The 14,491-nt window shown below is 37.8% G+C and overlaps 1 protein-coding gene across 1 annotated transcript in view; it reads left to right on the top strand.

Moving 5' to 3' along the window:
* The window catches only part of SLC26A3 (solute carrier family 26 member 3), a 37,733-nt gene extending 25,827 nt beyond the window's left edge, over positions 1-11,906 (top strand). The window contains exons 14-21 of the mRNA XM_032761384.1: positions 763-832; positions 925-1,017; positions 2,584-2,679; positions 3,305-3,538; positions 5,339-5,393; positions 9,472-9,614; positions 9,740-9,805; positions 11,496-11,906. Of these exons, the coding sequence (XP_032617275.1) occupies positions 763-832; positions 925-1,017; positions 2,584-2,679; positions 3,305-3,538; positions 5,339-5,393; positions 9,472-9,614; positions 9,740-9,805; positions 11,496-11,519 (781 nt within the window). The 3' untranslated portion in view covers positions 11,520-11,906. The remainder of the gene's footprint in view (positions 1-762; positions 833-924; positions 1,018-2,583; positions 2,680-3,304; positions 3,539-5,338; positions 5,394-9,471; positions 9,615-9,739; positions 9,806-11,495) is intronic.
* Positions 11,907-14,491: the final 2,585 nt, after the last annotated feature.

Below are 14,491 nucleotides of genomic sequence, written 5' to 3'. Positions count from 1 at the left end.
TAGGTGCCTGCCACTGGCTAATTTTTGTATTTTTACTAGAGACAGGGTTTCACCGTGTTGGCCAGGCTGGTTCGTGAACTCCTGACCTTGGGTGATCCGCCCGCCTTAGCCTGCCAAAGTGCTGGGATTACAGTCATGAGCCATGGCGACCAGCCTTGATTTTTTAAAATCTCTGCCATGTAACATCACTATCATGTGGTTGCTGAGCCTATTTTGAATTACTTGGTGTGACAGAAAAAGAGGCTTCCTTGGGAACTAAGGAGTTCTAGAACAGAAATTGTTATCACAAAGTCAATCCCTGACTGATGGAATACATCCATAGTGAAATACTCCTGAACTCTTTCATTTATTTATATTTCATTCCAGTTTTTACTGGGAACCCATCAAACATAGAGACAAACTGAATGGTCATAAGCAAGTCATTTTACTTTTCCATGTCCTCATCCATACAACTGGGTAATCATATCTGCCTTACCTCATGGAATAACTGTGATATTCACAATCAAAATGGCAAAAGCATATGGAATGCTTTGTAAACTGTAACATGACAAATGGGAGGCACTTTTTAGGTGCTGTGAGAGGACACAAAGATAAGTAAAACAAGGTGTTCACCTCCCAGAGTCTCTGATGGCATGATGATTCCCCAACCTTTTACATTTTGAAAAGTGAGACTGCTTTGATATGCTGGAAAAAAATCAGTGTTAGCCTTATAGGCTTAACAAATATACATGAATGATTTACTCGGTGCTTTTCTCCCTACAGTCCAAAATGCAGCACGCTGGCTAATATTGGAAGAAGCAACATCTATAAGAATAAAAAAGATTATTATGATGTAAGGGAGATTCATTTTTTTCTTTGACTTGCTAAATGATATTAACTATGGATCTAATGGGCACCACCTAACAATGCTTCTCTGCCTTGTAGATGTATGAGCCAGAAGGAGTGAAAATTTTCAGATGTCCATCTCCTATCTACTTTGCAAACATTGGTTTCTTTAGGCAGAAACTTATCGATGCTGTAAGGTTTGGGGTTATTTATTTTTTTTCCTTGTAATCTTACTGAATATCTGGGAATGTCATTGTTCTGTAAGGTCATTGTTGAGGCTGGGTTGTGTCACATATGTTGAGGTGGGGTTGTGTCAGTATTTTTTGTCCCATGTCCCAGAGCAGATGAAACTACCTTATGGGGAGTTTGTTAATAGGTTGGGAAAGAAGCTTCTTCAGATGACATCTAATATAGAAGAATCCTTTTCTCAAATTCTGAAATTTACCAAGTTGCGGGCTGCTAGCTTTTAGTAGGTATCATCCTACAGATTTTCTTTGGGTATCAACTTCACAAACAATGAAGGAGCATTTAATATTTGACCGTATCCTCAAAGAGATTCAGTATAACAGTTGTAAATGAATAGTTAATATTGAATAACAATAAATACTGAGTGTCCCTGGCAAACTGGAGAGATGATGACAAGGAAGCATTCTTGACAGTTAAGAAAAAAGCTCAGTCCTCCCTCTTGAATCACGCCTTTGGTCTACTCTGTACCTTGCATAGAGCCTCTGCCTTAAACCTTAACTATTATTATTAGTTTGATATGCATCAGATATTTTTCTACCGAGTTTTTTGTTGTTGTTTGCAAAATGAGATTATATTGTATATTTGGTTTTCTGTACTGCCCTTTTTGATTACTCTAGAAAACGTCCATCTAACTATATTTTTTGTCAAGGACTTTTTTTTTTTTTTTCTTTCAGACAAGGTCTCGCTTTATCACCCAGGCTGGCATGATCACAGCTCACTGCAACCTCAAACTCCTGGGTTTGAGCAATTCCCCTACCTCAGTCCCCCAAGTAGATGAGACTGCAGACATGTGTCACTACACCCCGCTAAGTTTTAAATTTTTTGTAGAGACGAGGGCTTGCTTTGTTGCCCAGGCTGGCCTTGAACTCGTGGCCTCACGCAATCCTCCCACCTCGGCCTCCCAAAGTGCTAGGATTAGAGGCTTGAGCCACCACGCCTGGCCAAGGATTTTTTATTACATAATTTGATCCTCCTCTCTTATTTATCTGTAACTAAATATTACAGCAATAAGAATTCATTAGTGTTGAAAAAACAAAGATTAGCCTCAAATATAATACTAAAATCACGAAATAAAATTATACAATAATAAACAACATACAATTATAAATTTTAATAAGATAAAAATTACATACAAGCAGAATACTTATGTAGGTGCCACTCGTACTCAATAAATAGAAAATAAGTAAAATAAAATTCCCTAAGAGTTGTGTAGGTTCCAAACACAAACAGATTCAAATAGAGTTTATGTCCATTCATGGATAATTTATGGATGAATCCTGGACTGTGTTATACAAAAGCTTTTGACTGTTGATAACTGCATACAGGTGGAGCAGACCATGGGTCTGACCCAATATTGTTGCTGATGTTGTTTAAACCACTTTTAAATTTTGTCACAAATATTTTTATTATCTGTCCCAATCCCTCAAATCACTCCAGTTAAAGTTGTTAGAATTATGCTATAGAAATAACAGAATATTCAGTACTCTTGTAACACATCAATGGGTTTCTCAGGTTGGCTTTAGTCCACTTCGAATTCTACGCAAACGCAACAAAGCTTTGAGGAAAATCCGAAAACTGCAGAAGCAAGGCTTGCTACAAGTGACACCAGTAAGTTCCTTGACCACATTTCTATGCATTATAGCTAAAAGCTTAGTAAAGGATGATTCAAGGTGTTAGTTCCATTCCTTTAAATGAAATGCCTGATAAACAAGGGATTTCATGTGTCAATGAGTGTTAAATTTTAAAATGACATCCTTTTGAGGGTCTCCCTAAAATTTTTATTCTCCTGGGAAAAGTACCAAACACAACTGTCTACAATCTTGTTGTTGTTTTGAGACAGTGTCTCGCTCTGTGGCCTAGGCTGGAGCGCAGTGGTGCGATCACAGCTCATTGCAGCCTTGACCTCCCAGACTCAAGTGACCCTCCCACCTCCGCCTCCCAAGTAGCTGAAACTACAAGCACATGTGCCACCAAGCCTGGCTAACTTTTTTGTTTTTTGCAGAGATGGAGTCTCACCATGTTGCCCTGGCTGCTCTCAAACCCCTGGGCTCAAGCGATCCTCCCACCTCAGTTTCCTAAAGTGCTGGGATTACAGGCATGAGCCACCACACCTAGTCCAATCCCATCGTTTGGCTCAACTCAGAATCAGTGCTTCTGAAACTCACTGGCTATCTCTGACATACACAATGTTTTTCTTGGTCACAGTTTTCATGCTTGTTATCCTCTCTTGCAGAAAGGATTTATATGTACTGTTGACACCATAAAAGATTCCGATGAAGAGCTGGACAACAATCAGATAGAAGTACTGGACCAGCCAATCAATACCACAGACCTGCCTTTCCAGATTGACTGGAATGATGATCTTCCTCTCAACATTGAGGTCCCCAAAATCAGCCTCCACAGCCTCATTCTCGACTTTTCAGCAGTGTCCTTTCTTGATGTTTCTTCAATGAGGGGCCTTAAATCGGTAATTTCTTTTGTTCTTAATGGAAACAACCAATCAATGACTAAAGGTAAAAAAAAAAAATTGTATTTGTGGGCTGGGCACAGTGGCTTATGCCTGTAATCCCAGCACTTTGGGAGGTCGAGGTGGGTGGATCACCTGAGGTCAGGACTTCGAGACCAGCCTGGCCAACACGGTGAAGCCCGGTCTCTACTAAAAATACAAAATCAGCTGGGTGTGGTGGCGTGCACCTGTAATCCCAGCTACTCGGGAGGCTGAGGCAGGAGAACGGCTTGAACCTGGGAGGTGGCAATTGCAGTGAGCCGAAATTGCACCACTGCACTCCAGTGCAGTGACTCTGTCTCAAAAACAGCAACAAAAAAAAACTGTATTTGTGGAAGGATGCTCCTTTAGGTAACGTACATTAGAAGCAAACGATAATCTTAGACTATTCCATGGAGGGAAAGGTGGCGTTCAGTGGACTCTTGAAAAGGGCATTTTCCATGAGACTGGGTACTGTATTGGAGAATCAAATCTACAGTTCTAATGTATGCTGAATCTGCTGGTGGACAACTATGCTCACATTTCTTTCAAATTTCAATTCTGTGGTGTTTTCAAATCTTTGTGGGCATTGTATCTAAATTATTCTGAAATCAGAGAAGATCTGGAAAGGTCCTGGGAAAAAATGTAAGAGTGGATCCTTTTGTTTTATCCTCATCCATTATAAGCTGATGAAATTTCACTTGGCTAAAACCCAAATAGATATATGAAAGAATAAATGTCAGATGTGATTTCAAAACACGACTGAAACAATCAGATTGCAGTCTGTTTTCTTTCCACAGATTAATCACATTTCTACAATAAATTAGTTTCTAACAGAAATGCAGAAACACATAAAAAGAAAATTTAAGAAATTCTACATCTTTCTCTCTTTTTCTTGGGTTTTCACAAAAATCTGCCCAAGTGAGAGCTGACCTAAGATAAGACCTATTAAGCATGGGTGAACTGGATACAACATTAGAAAATGGAAGAATTTTTTTTAAATGTTAACATCATGTAACTCTCAAGTCTACTTGCATTTTCTTTTCTTTTTTGGTTTTGGTTTTTGTTTATTTTAGCTTTTGATTACTTTAGCTTTTGTTTCTGCATTTTCACTCTCACACACACACACATTTATTTTTTGGTTCTAGCAGTATGACACAAAGGACAGAGGCTCTAATTCTTAGTTAAGTGCCTAGAAGAGGTTCTGAAAGTGTTTACTGATGATGGCAATGATATTAATGATCATCTAACCTGATCAAACAACATAAGCTACTTTTCTTTTCTTACCTTACATGATTGTACTCATATCACTACTGGTATTTATTCTTAGCCTAGAGGCCAGAAAAATGTATAAAGATTCATTGGTGCTAGATACATCCATTCATTGTGGACAAGAATAATTAGCAACTCATGGTTCATAGGTTCTTTTTTAAAACTTTTATGTAGCAAGAAAGCTCTAGTTGAGATCATCCCAAAGAAGACACTATTTTAAAATTAAATCAGAGTTGTTCTTATGAGTTTGAGACAGAACATTTTCCCATAATACTTCCTTCAAGAATGATCATTTTTAACTTCTTACTTAGGAGAAGGGCTCCTTTATTTGGGTTTATTTCTGTCATAGAGCCTTGTTTTTAACTTTAGTATCTCCTGACACTATTATCTCTTTTCAAAAAGTTAAAGCTTCTAAAAGCAATATATCACCCATAAGGTATAATTCTGATTGTTTTCTTTATATTTCTGACAAGTGAAACTGTTCCCTAAGGAAGATATACTTTTTAACAGATTTTGCAAGAATTTATCAGGATCAAGGTAGATGTGTATATCGTTGGAACTGATGGTAAGTGGCTTTATTTTTATGTTCTGACAATCACTTCAGGCTCACTGCCAACTCTCAATCTAGACAGCCTCCCCAAAGAATGAGTATTTTATATAATCATGATGAAAATCTAATATGCAGCCAACCCAATAAAAATCCCTATGGAAACAGCATCTTTGTATTTTAGTTATGTTGATATGTAATTAAATACATTCTACAATTTGAATCCTGATTTCATAGGCAACAAAGGAGGAATATGTTAACTATTTTTCCCTCTAAACTTCCTGAAAAGGTAGTCTTGTTTTCTGTCTCTCTTCCTCCCTTCCCTTGCACTCTCCAGCCCATAACAATTTGGTTTAGCTTCACCTGCTGATGAGACCATCCTTGCCAAGGTTATCAGCGATGTCCAGATTGTCAGGATTAACTGCCTTCGTCTCAGGTCCCTCTGCAGCAGCTTACTCGAGCATCTGGCACTCTCTCTAGCATTTGTCTTTGAAACTCTCTCCCTCCCTAACTCTGGCAGGACAGTTCTGATTCACCTCCTACCTCTCAAACATCTCCTCAGGGTCTGACATTGGCTCTTCTCCCACTTTCAGTCTCCCCCAAGCTTCAACCTTACACTCTATACCATAGTTCTAATTCCACAGACTCTTTCTGGTCAATTTCCTACATGTTTATGATTTCATGTGTATCTACTTGTTAATGAATCCCCAAACTATACCTCCAGCCCAGACCTTTCTTCTGAGCTGCAGACCAATGGACTCGACTGTGGACGTCCCCCAGGCACCTCAGATACACATTTTTAAAACTAAGTATATGATTCCCCCTCCCCAAAATACTTCTTTCCTATCACCATCACTGCATCACTGCTTACCTAGTTTTCCAGATAGAAACTCTGAAACCATCACCAATTTCTCCTCTCCTTCGCTCTAGTCAGTGAGTCACCGGGTCCTATAAATATTTCCTCTTAAATCAGTCTCTTCCTCTCCATTTCCAGAACTTTAATCTAGACCCTTCTTATTTCTCAACTAGGCCTTCTAGAAGAACTTTCTAACTAATATCCTTGTCCATCCCTATAATGCTCTCCCATCCCATTTTCTGAAAGAAGGCTTCTTCAAGAATTTTTCCGGCAATAACTGAAAACATCCTTGCTTCCCCAGGCAGAGCACTGGGTCTTCAGGCTGTTTGTATCTACAGAATACACACATATCACATAATTTTGCAGTTCAGTTTCTGTCCCTACTAGACTATATCTCTTCCAGGGCAGGTATTGTTCTTGCTTACCTTCTCCCTGTCTCTTCCCTAGATCCTAGGACATGATGGGCATTCAGTAAAGACTTATTGGATACCTACTATTTATTAGGCACTGTTCTGGGTGCTGGGAATACAGCAGTGAATCTGACAAGCCCCTGTCCTCATGAAGCTTATAGCCTCATAGGAAAGCCACATAATAAACAAACAAAAGCATATTTCAGGTAGTGATAAGTGCTAAGAAAAAAGCAGAGTTAAGAAACAGAGGCTGGGAGCGGTGGCTCATGCCTGTAATCTTAGCACTCCAGAAAGCTGAGGCAGGCAGATCACTTAAGCCCCAGAGTTTGAGACTAGCCTGGGCAACATGGTGAAACCCCATATACTAAAAAAAAAAAAAAAAAAAAAAAAAAAAAATATTAGCTGGGTGTGGTGGCATGTGCCTGTAGTCCCAGCTACTCAGGAGGTTGAGGTGGAAGGATCGCTTGAGCCTGGGGATTCAAGGCTGTGATGAGCTGTGATCGTGCCACTGCACACCAGCCTGGGTGACAGAGCAAGACCCCGTCTCAAATCAAAAAAAAAAAAAAAAAAAAAAAAGAAAGAAAAGAGAGAGAGAAAGAAAGAGAAAGAAGAAAGATGAAATAAGAGAAAGAAAAAGAAAAAGAAAGAAGGAAAGAGAAAGAAAGAAAGAGAAAGAGAAAGAAAGAAAAAGAAAAAAGAGAAAGAAATAAAGGAAAGAAAGAAAGAAAAGAAAGAAAAAGAAAGAAAAAGAAAAAGAAAGAAATGAGGGAGGGAGGGAGGGAGAAAGAAAAACTGTTGATCAGGGATGTCTAGCAATATGACATTTTGAGTAGAGACTAGAACGAAGTGAGGCAGTCAACCTTGACAGTACTTAGGGGGAGCTTTTTAGGGAGAGGAGACAAGTGGTACACAGGTCCTTCGAAAAGTATAAAATTGGCATCCTTAATCTCTCCCTTTCTACTGGATCCTGTCCCTAAAATATACAGACATATTCTAGTTTCAAGACTTTTTAAAAAAACTTCTAAGTTCAGGGATACACATGCAGGTTTGTTACATAGGTAAACTCGTGTCATGGGGGTTTATTGTATAGATTATTTCGTCACCCAGATATTAAGCCTAGTACCCATTAGTTATTCTTCCTGATCCTTTCCCTCCTCCCACTCTTCACCCTCCGATAGGCCCCAATGTGGGTTGTTCCCCTCCATGTGTCCATATGTTCTCATCATTTAGCTCCCACTTATAAGTGAGAATATGCAGTACTTGGTTTTCTGTTCCTGCATTAGTTTGCTAAGGATAATGGCCTCCAACTCCATGTACCTGCAAAGGATATTTTTTTTTAATTTTTTTATAGTATTCCATGGTGTATATGTACCACATTTTCTTTATCCAGTCTGTCATTGATGGGCATTTGAGTCCATGTCTTTGCTATTGTGAATAGTGCAGCAATCAATGTATGCATGCATGCGTCTTTATAACAGAATGATTTATATTCCTTTGGGTATATACCCAGTAATGGAATTGCTGGGTCAAATGGTATTTTTGTCTTCAGCCCTCTGAGGAATCACCACACTGTGCTTATACACTGTTGGTGGGAGTGAAAATTAGTTCAACCATTGTCAAGTCTTCCTTATAATTAAAAATATCCCCTTGATCCCAGAAACCTTTAATTTACTAACAATTTTACCCTTTCCTCATCATCCCAGATATTTTGGAAAGTATCTGTTCCTGCTGTCTCTGCTGCCTGGCATTCTTTTCAGTCTTTATCAAAGATTATCACCTTCCTTCCCATTGCACACCACTCACTCCATCCCAGATCCTGGTGGCCACAATGCCCTCCACATTCCCTCTCCCTCTGTCACTGAAAGCTTCCTGTAAACAGAAGAATCCATCTTCATAATTGTATACCTTCTCTTCCTCCACTTTTCTCCAAATCCTAGGCACTTATAGATGGAATCTGCTCAAGTTTTCCCAGATACCTACCAAGAGGAAAATTTCTCAGAATTTTCGTAGTACATAATCTTTATCTCTCTTATATATTCAACAAAAAATATGAAGACATACTATGTGCTGGGAATTATTTTAAAACTAAGAAAACAATAAAGGAAAAAAACTAGATTGCTCCTTTCCCTCATTATTATACCACACGTTTTCTGTCAGTACCACAGGAATATATAAATGTTCTATCTTCCTTGAGGGAAAGATTCAGGTCTAATTTATCTTTTGATCTTTCTTATTACTCAGCCAGAGTTTTGTACATGGCAGACATAACGTAATAGTTGGTTGAGTAATCTATGTAAATGAATGCTGTTTAGTGCCTACAAAAATGGGATTTCTCAAAGATGATTAGAGGTAAGTGGTAAGGAAGATGTTTTCTCATAAAACCCAGCAGCTTTGGGAAAATGGGCTACAATAAAGAACCACAGCATATCATTGGTCCATAAACATATGTTCCATTTTGGCAGAATCCCAAACTTTAATAAGAAGCCACACTTGATACTCTAATCATTAAGCAGGGAGATCAATTCACTAGGCTCCTGCCTAAATGAATTTTCTTCTAGGAACTACTGTTTTTCATTTGCTCCTTTGCCTTCCTCCTTTTTACATGAGGGCATTAAAGTTTTTTTTTTTTTTTTTTAGAAAGGTATTTGTTAGTTCCAAAAGTCATTGTACTAAAGATAGACCAGTATTATACCACTGCAACCCACAAACACTTAACCAAACGTCAATGAAATGCACATTTGCAAATAGAAGGTAAAATTACTAGCCTCAAGGGGAAACCGGCAGCCAAACAATTGTTTCTTCCTAAAAGTTACTGTTTTTTTCTCTTCAGATGACTTCATTGAGAAGCTTAACCGGTATGAATTTTTTGATGGTGAAGTGAAAAACTCAATATTTTTCTTAACAATCCATGATGCGGTTTTGCATATTTTGATGAAGAAAGATTACAGTACTTCAAAGTTTAATCCCAGTCAGGTACCAGCTCTTTGGTGACTTTCACAATTGCATAAGTAGCCATCTGCACTCCTTAAATTTCTCTTTATTTTTCAACATTAAAAAATATCAGCCCCTAATCCATATTTCCATTCTCTTTTTCTCAGGAAAAATATGGAAAAATTGATTTTACCATAAATACAAATGGAGGATTACGTAATCGGGTATATCAGGTAAGATTCTTCAACAGGTTTATCTTCACCCAGACAGCACAACAAAAAAAACCTTCAAAGTAGTGAGACCACTTCCTGCATATGGCAGAAAGTCCAGCACTTGCTTGAGCCTCTGTGCCTCATCCCTAGAAAACTGAAGCAATGCTAACCAATCTCACAGGGAGTTTTCAGGAAAAGAAACTCAGACCCGTACAAAAACAGGATGAAAAAATAGTGATAATAGGTCTCCATTAATGCAATATTGAGCATATCTTCTTGTGTTTTTCAAACCACTTACAACAATGCTCTTATTCTGGCCCTGTAATAATCCACGTAGCAGGGAAGGTATTGCTCTTTCCATTTACAGGTGAATTAGCAATGAAAATGATAAGCTAATACACACCTCCCAATAGCCAGATGCTTGAGAAGTCCCTAGCACAGTGCCCAGTCAAGCAGTGAAACAAGTTTCTATCCTTCCTTACTAGAGTGAGTTGCCAATTCAGCGTTTAACTGGAGAGTCCCATTTCATTGTAGATGTTCATTTCTAGAACATTCAGTCCTTTAAAGCAATGTTTCTAGTTTGGGAAAAGTAGAATCACAAATTAAAATGGGTTTCTGCTGTAGGCCAGGTAGATGGCAGGTGTATTACATTCATTATCTCAATCCTTATAACAATATACAAAGAAGACATCTTCATTTTCCAAATGAAAAAAAAAAAATAGGAAACAGGCTCAGAGAGCTTAACTAATTTGCTTGAGGTCACACACCAAGTGACCCCAACAGGATTGCACTAAGATCTTTCTGATGACAAGAACTGTCTTCTGTTCACTATAGTACACCATCTCTATCCTCTGGTGAAAGACTTAATGGATTGAGGGACCAGAGAAAGAATTTAATGATTGTCTTCAAGCATGGCAGGCGGCTGGTGGTATTTCTCTTAGTTGAAAGGTCTCAAAAAAGGAATTTCTAGTTGAAATGAAAAAGAAATGTATAGCATAAGATAAATCTGGAACAGCAGCAACAAAGGTCAGATGAAAAGGCCATTCCAGAAAATTTGATAGACCTGAGGTAAGAGGTGAATGTACATAAGCACCATGATTCTGTCTCCCAGGACTAGATTCCAGAGAAACCCAATAAAACTGGCACCTTGCCTGAGTACCTTATAAGAAAAGTCTCGCACCAGAAACCCTCTCCTCAGTAACCGTATTCAGAATTGTCACCAAGTATTGGAGGATAAAGGGTAGGAACAGCATTTACCTCATGTCTGACCCAAACACTAGAACCAATTGTCTAACAAATGTAACTAGCACAGTGGTGGACCTTGGCTTCCTCATACTAAAAAAAAGGAACATTTAACACCAGCTCTTTGGCCTCAAGGAAGGTAAATCACCAGCTGTGGATAGGCCGCCAGTGGTGACTGGGGTAAAAGCTGAATGTACCAGGCCAACACACATAGTCCTTTGGAATAAATGTGAAGAAAGATATTGCTACAACACACTGTACCATTACTTTAAGTTAAATTAGGCCTTTGAATTACAATGTGGTATCACATGGATCTATGTTAAACAAGCAGTGATGGAAGGTACTTGATCATTAAAATTCAAGATAAAAAAAAACCTGATAACTCTGGTAAATTCTAGCTTCTAAGATGTGATTATTGTAACAGAACTTGATGAGTATTTTAAAACAAGAACTTTCTGTCTTCTTCCAGGTGCCAATTGAAACAAAATTCTAATCAACATATAATTCAGAAGGATCTTCATCTGACTATGACATAAAAAACAACTTTATACCCAGAAAGTTATTGATAAGTTCATACATTGTATGAAGAGTATTTTTGACAGAATATGTTTCAAACTTTGGAACAAGATTGTTCTAGCATGGCATATTTTTCACATATCTAGTATGAAATTATATAAATATTCCTAATTTTATATCTTGTACATTTATCAAAGGGTGAAAATTATTTTGTTCATACGTATTTTTGTAGCACTGACAGATTTCCATCCTAGTCACTACCTTCATGCATAGGTTTAGCAGTATAGTGGCGCCACTGTTTTGAATCTCATAATTTATACAGGTCAAACTAATATATTTCCATTAAAAAATCAGTTGTACAGTGGATGTCTTGTTTTGTTAAATTTGTTAGCTTTCTGAAACATGCTTGCTGTGGGTCCTGTTATATAGTGGTCTGGCTGGAAACCTGCTACATGAGAATCTTCTAACAGAATCCCTGTCATCAGGCTTCTTTGCTCAGATTTTATGATTACCAGTTTTTTAAAGCATCCAACCTCCTATCCAGATTTTAAACACAATCCTTCTAATGTAATATCTGTAACTATATAGATTTAGTATGAAAACTATACAAGCTAAAAAATGAGAAAGCAAGGAAGGTGAAAAGAAAAGATGGGTAGCCAATTCTTCCGGGTCTCAGTGGGAAGAAGAAAAACAGATGGCAGGAAGTAATACGACTCTCTTCTTTTTTCACTGCTGGTTATTATTTGTAACTCACAGGGCAGAATAACAGCTCTAGAGCTCAATTTATCTGGAGGAGGAGATTGAGCACACCTGCTTCTCTTTTTCCACTGGCGTGGCTCTTGGTGCAAATTTGTATTTAGAAATTAAACATCAGCACCAACAGAAAAATATTCAATGCCCTTTATTAAACATGAAACAACTTTGTCAATGGGAAAAGTTGCCCCAACTGTTTTAGATCTTACCTCTGAACATTGTTGTCAAAGTACCTTTCCACTCTCTGTTAGTGTCTTTGAGAGGGCTTGTCTATTGGACTTAAAACTACGTACACAAAGGTAAGATAAAGGTTATTTACACAGCCAATCTTAAAAGCAGAGTATCAGCACTCTTTAATTTTCCCATTTTTTTGTAGAGATAGAATCTATGTTGCCCAGGCTGTCTCAAACTCCTGGCCTCCAGCAATCCTCCTGCCTCGGACTCCCAAAGTATTGGGATTACAGGTGTGAGCCATTGTGCCTGGCCACAGCACTCTTTATAACAGTGTTTAACTTTTTGAGTCATGGACTCCTTATAGAGTCTCATACACCCTATGGACTTTGGGGGAAACACACACACACACACACACACACACACACACACACACACAATTTACATATAAAATGCCTCACAAATCTTGAGTTAAGAACTTCTCTAAAGAGGGCAGGAAGTCGAAATTGAAAACAGGAGCCTATTTACTCAATCATTTGGTTTGAAGTTGAGGCAAATGCCTTATATATAGGATTGTCGCTGAGGTCTCCATCTTCCCAAGCAAAGGTGCCCTCTGCACTCTTCTTGCCAACCAAACCAAACAAAAACAAAAACAAAAACTCAAGGAACAAGCACAAGCACTCCAACTCTTGTGCCCACATCACAGTACATTCAACCTTAACACCTTAGAGGTTTACTTATCCTTATCCTTAAATGTTTTTTTCTTGTAGGCCTCTAAGGTTGGGTATGCTTCTAGTAATGGGAATACATGGGGCTGAGCCTCTACTTGCCTGCCTCAGAGCACATATTGGAAATTGACTAGTACCAAAATCTGATCCCTAATTTAGGAAGAAGTCAAGAGACCATGTTGGAAGATAAAAATAAACTTATATAAACCAGAACAAGATTGGAGGGGAAAGGATGCAACAGGGAGACAGAACAACTTGTGAAGAGACATACATTACAGAAATTCAGAAAGTGTGAAAGTAATACATGTTGAGCAGTTTATCTTTAAAATTATTTTATAAGTTATTTAAGCACTTGATACATATTTTTGTCTACACACAGGAACTTACCACTTAGAAATGTAAATGAAATTTTTTAAATGGCTGACCCTACACTGCATGAACAAGAATATAAAAGAGGGATATTTAATTCATGTTTCTAGCATCTTCATCTGGATTTCAACATGTCAAGGCTGATCTGATCTTCCCCTCATCTGCTCTAACAGCATTTTTTCTACCTCAGTTAATGACAACTCCATTTTTCTTAAGCTGATCAAGCCAAAAAATCCACCAGGAAATCCTACTGACTCTCCTTTTAAAATATAGTCATTTAACTGTCAAAACAGCCCCAATAATGTCGGTACTATGGTTTCCCCTATTTTTAAAAAAGCAAAGTAAATGAAGACTCAAAGAGCAAGTAACTAGTCTAAATTAGATAGTCACAGGTGGTAAAGCCAGAAATCTGTCTGGACAGTCTAACTCTATACAACCCAGGCTTTTAAATATTAGAAAACATCACTTCTCAAAAGAAATTAAAACCTAACTAAAAACTGATTACAAGACAGGACTAAACTCAGGAATAATTATAGGTGCATTCCACAGATTTGTTCCAAAGTCACTAATTTAGCATTGTACAATTACATCCAGAAAAGCTGCTAGGAAATACTAATGTTCAGAATTAAATACATTTTCTCTCATGGTTTTGTATGTATTCTGGTAATGTATTTTTAAACATTAAGATTTATGTCCTGGCCACAATACTTTGAATATAAGGAAAATTTCTGAAGAAAACTTAAGGACGACTATCAAGAACAATTCCTAGGTAAGTTAGAATGTAAGCTCCTAAAGGGCAGAGACCATCTATTTTGTTCATTATCATACACCCACATCTAACATATATAATAGATATTTAACTTTATAAATCAATAATTCATATATATGTATCTTTATGTATATCCTTCCACAAGTCACCCACTTCCCA

The sequence above is a fragment of the Hylobates moloch genome, unplaced genomic scaffold, assembly GCF_009828535.3.
Source record: "Hylobates moloch isolate HMO894 unplaced genomic scaffold, HMol_V3 SCAFFOLD_1, whole genome shotgun sequence".
NCBI classification, from domain to species: Eukaryota; Metazoa; Chordata; class Mammalia; order Primates; family Hylobatidae; genus Hylobates; species Hylobates moloch.
The sequence above is the reverse complement of the archived record's forward strand: the minus strand, read 5'-3'. Positions and strand labels throughout refer to the sequence as shown.